The sequence below is a fragment of the Lepidochelys kempii genome, chromosome 1 (genome assembly GCF_965140285.1).
Source record: "Lepidochelys kempii isolate rLepKem1 chromosome 1, rLepKem1.hap1, whole genome shotgun sequence".
NCBI classification, from domain to species: domain Eukaryota; kingdom Metazoa; phylum Chordata; order Testudines; family Cheloniidae; genus Lepidochelys; species Lepidochelys kempii.
The window spans coordinates 2,537,962-2,542,573 of NC_136380.1; the positions used below are offsets into that span (position 1 = coordinate 2,537,962).

At 47.5% G+C, this 4,612-nt stretch overlaps 1 protein-coding gene across 1 annotated transcript; it reads right to left on the reverse strand.

Annotated features, from left to right (window-relative positions):
• Window positions 1–349: 349 nt before the first annotated feature.
• LOC144930746 (olfactory receptor 52E4-like) lies at window positions 350–1,348 on the reverse strand. The gene has a single exon (XM_078853809.1). It carries the CDS (start codon window positions 1,346–1,348, stop codon window positions 350–352), a length of 999 nt encoding a protein of 332 aa, XP_078709935.1.
• Window positions 1,349–4,612: the final 3,264 nt, after the last annotated feature.

Below are 4,612 nucleotides of genomic sequence, written 5' to 3' on the forward strand. Positions count from 1 at the left end.
GATTTTAGAGATGAGTGGGTCACAGGTGAGAAGGGGAGGGAAAGACAGGAGCAAGTGATGGGGCAGGGCCTTGGGGAGAAGACACACAGCAGTGTCAAGGCTTGACGGAAGAGTTGTGGCATGATTGCAATTTCAGGGATCCAGCTACCAGCAATTAGAAAGGTGGCAACCCAGTGTAGTACACATGACTGACTCCCCAGTTTATCATATTGATACAGCACACTGAGGACAGGAAAGAGTTTAAAGTTTGTCTGTCCAGTAAGTGATTCAGGGAAGAGGCCCCAGCACCATGCACCAGCCAGCTTTGCACAGAGCTCAATATGAGAGCCAGAGCACAAGGAGAAAATATTTAGGTCTCTCTACGTGTAAATAGCTGGAGCAGCCTTCCCCGGATCTGTTTGGTCCTCAATCCGTAAATGATGGGGTGTAGCATGGGGGGCACCAGCAGGTACACACTGGTAATGAGAATGAGGGAATGCAGTGGAACGTTGTGGACAAACCGGTGCGTGAGAGAGGAGAAGAAATCTGGGATGTACAAAGCTAAGATGGCACAAAGATGAGAGATGCAGGTCCCAAAAGTTTTGAGCCGGGCATCCTTTGTGGGGAGGCGGAAGATGGCCCGGAGGATCTGAGTATAGGACACGGCGATAAAAAATACATCCATTCCGATGACAGAGAAAAGATCAAACAGACCATAGTAACTACTGATGTGGATGTCAGCACAGGCCAGCTTCACCACGGCTATATGCACACAATAGGAGTGGGGAATGATGTTGGTACTGCAATATGGCCATCGCCTCGCAAGGAAGGGATAGGGTAATGCGAGTATGCCATTGCGCAGCACCACGGCCAGGCCTATCTTGGCCACAACAGAGTTTGTCAGGGTTGTGGAATATCTCAGAGGATGGCAAATGGCCACGTAGCGATCATAAGCCATGGCCACAAGGATTCCAGATTCCATCTCTGAGAAGCAGTGAATGAAGCACATCTGGGTGAGGCAGGCACTGAAATTGATCTCCCTGGAATTGAACCAGAAGATGCTCAGCATTTTGGGCAGGGTGGATGCGGACATGACCAGGTCAGTGACGGCCAGCATGCAGAGGAAATAGTACATGGGCCCATGGAGGCTCTGCTCTGTCTTCACAATGAAGAGGATAGTGAAGTTCCCCAACACAGCTGTGGTGTACATAGCACAGAAGGGGATGGAGATCCAGACGTGGGCTGCCTCCAGGCCAGGAATGCCCAGCAGGATGAAGGTGGAGGGGTTGGTGAAGTGAGTTGTGTTGGAATCGGACATGGAGTAGGGGAGAAGGTGTCCAACTCTGTGGCATAAGGGTGTCTCCTGCATGCACTGTATGTTCCCCTGACTTTCTGTGTGTTCCTAGGGTCTCGGGTGAGGGTCGCAGTAGAAATGCCTGAATGGAGAGACAACATCAATATGAGACATTACATGCACAAGTGGAGGCTGTTCTCATGGGAGAAGGAGACTGATCACTCTTCACACACTGAAAAAATACATTTTCATTATTCAGAGACAATAACTATGAATAGTGAGCGTACTAAACCCAATTCCATATTTTGTGGTGCTCCCTGAATTAATAATTCCTACACTTTGTGTTGGGGGAACCTTAGGAGGCACCAGCAGGAGACAAATGTGGATACTGGTTATCCATCATTGGTCCTTAATGGAAAGAGAGACAGGATAGGGAGTCCATACTGTAGGGAGTTCTCCATTCATCCAGTTGCTCAAAATCTGAGAGTGAAAAAAACACCAAACCTTTGCCAAGACATGTGCTGGGAGAAACATCCCAATTAGAACATGCCTCGGGGAAAAGACCTGAGTGCCATAGATAGCAGCTCAAGAGAAGCACCTGCTCATTCGCAGCAGTGGACAAAACAAAAGCAATGTTCCGATCACTAAGATATGGGATGTCTGGATATGTGTTCAGTTTTAGTCACCCAGTCTCTATTATGGATATAGCATAACTAAAAGGGATTTCCCAGAAAGGCTCTGAGAATGGTGGAGGCTGCCATATACAAACACATAGAAATGTCTGGGACTCTCTAGTTTACACAAGAGAGGAAAGGGAAGGCTGAAAGGACTAGGTTTGTTTAGTCTGAAAAAGAGAAGACTGAGCAGGGGCATGATAACAGTTTTGAAATACCTAAAAGGTTGTTGCAAGGAGGGAGAAAAATTGTTCTCCTTAACCTCTGATGATACGTCAAGAAGCAATGGACTTAAATTGCAGCAAGGGTGGGTTAGGTCTCAACTGGAATAATGAAAAGGAGTACTTGTGGCACCTTAGAGACGAACCAATTTATTTGAGCATGAGCTTTCGTGAGCTACAGCTCACTTCATCAGATGCTGTAGCTCACGAAAGCTTATGCTCAAATAAATTGGTTCGTCTCTAAGTTGCCACAAGTACTCCTTTTCTTTTTGCGAATACAGACTAACACGGCTGCTACTCTGAAAACTGGAATAATGTGTCCAATTTGTCTCAACAATATAGTGAAAGGATGTAGAGAACCTGGAAAGGATCCATAGGCAAATAACAAATTGTATGCAAGGGATGGAATGCAAACTGTATGAGCAAGCCAAAGGCACCAGTATATTTATTTGGAAACAGTAGATTAATGGGGGACATGATAGTGGTCTTCAAATACTTGAAAGGCTGCCATAAAAAGGTGGAGAAAAGTTATTCTGTCTTACCACAGAGGAGCAGGACAAGAGGCAATGGGTTCAAATTTCAGCATAGCAGATTTAAATTAAATTTCAGGGAAACCTTCCTAACTGTAAGTACAAGAGGCCAATGGAACAGACTCCCAGGGAAGTCATGGAAGCTCCTTCTGTGGAGGTTTTCTAAAGACGTGTGAATAGCCATCAGTCTTAGATGACTAATACAAACCAAATCCTGCATCTTGTCAGGGGGTTAGACTAGCTGTACTTTGTGTTCCCTTATAAATCTATGGCTCTATCATTTTATCATGTAAAATCATAGAAGATTAGGGTTGGAAGGGACCTCAGGAGATCATCTAGTCCAACCCCCTGCTCAAAGCAGGGCCAATCCCCAACTAAATTATCACAGCCAGGGCTTTTGTCAACCCTGATCTTAAAAACCTTAAAGGAAAGAGATTCTACCATCTCCCTAGGTAACATAGACTAGGCCTTAGTCACACACAAGTCTTTTGGCTCAATGCAGCGGTAACTGAATGAAATTTAACGAGCCTGTGTTTTACAGGAGGAGATCAGACTGGATGATCAAATGGTCCCCTCTGTTTTTAAACATTATGGATCTATTGATAAAGAAAGTAAATCAGGCATTTATATTTAATGTGTGTGTAAAAGCGTGTGGACTAACCCCTGCAGCGCCTCCTGCTGGTCTTCATCAGGAGTTAGCTCACCAGGCTCCGGAGCACCCTCTGCAGGCCAGTGATCCACCCTATCACTGGACCCACGTCCCTTCCGGACCCGGTGCGCCTTGGATGGCTGCCCCTGGCAGTACACCCACTGTCTCTCAGGGTCCCCCCTACCCGGGGGAACCCACAGCCCCTATCCCCACCTCACCTCAGTGTAAGGCTACTGCCAGTCACCAACTAGCCCCTTGTATCAGGGGCAGACTGCAGTGTAAAAGCCACTCATCACTGGCAAGGAGGGGTGTGGACCTGCTGCCTCGGCCTACCCGTGGGCTGCCCCCTTTGCAACCCCAGTACCTGCCTAGCCTTCTACTAGGCCGCAGCCTGGGATTTTCCAGGCCAGAGCTCCCCAGATCCTTAGGCCTTTACCTAGCCCTGCTTCAACCTAGGTACTCCCTGCAGCCAGGTCCTTCCTTCTCCAAAAGTGAGAGACAGTCAGCGCCTGGCTCACTGCCTACTTATAAGGCCAGCTGAGCCCTAACTGTGGCATGGCCCCAGCTGAGCCTACTTCCCTGCTCAACATGGGCTGTTTGCCCCAGCCACAGCCCCCTCCTGGGCTGTTCTAAGCCCCTCAGGACAGGAGCGGGTGTCTACCCCACTACAGTGTGTCATAACATGAACAAGGGAACATTTAGTTAAATTGAAAGTCTGAACATATAACACTGAGAAAAGAAAATTTCTAACATAATCCATATTTGGCCTGTAGAACTCCTTGCTACTGTTGCCGGCACCCAGTGCCGAGAGGCTGAACAACAGCTTGAGTGGTTCATTACCCGGTGTGCTACACCCAATAATCACAACGGGGTGGAGAAGCAGAAAAGTTTATTTGCAGCTGCAAAAAGGTACAGGGAGAATAAAATCTCAAATCCTGCACAACAGAGCAGGAACTTACACAGGCTTTTATACATCCTTTTTCTCAGCATACTTATCCAATAGCAAGCTGCCCCAAGTATCCATCTAGCCAGCCAATCCAGTTCCCAGCTAGTTCCCTGATTCTCTGTATCATTTGTTAAACTATACATAAAGCTGCTTTATTCAGCATTGTTCTTTCATATCTCCCCTGTTTGGCCTTGCTTAGTTTCAGGCAGTCTGACTCTGCAACATACTGTTGCAGATTCTCAGCATAACTGCTGTGTGTGCCTCCAGGCGGGGGGGCCAAGGACACTTGGGCCTAGTACGCAGAGCTGCTGCGAGTGCC

Coding starts and splice junctions, on each gene's coding strand:
- LOC144930746 (XM_078853809.1), bottom strand. CDS start 1,348: ATGCAGGAGACACCCTTATGCCACAGAGTTGGACACCTTCTCCCCTAC.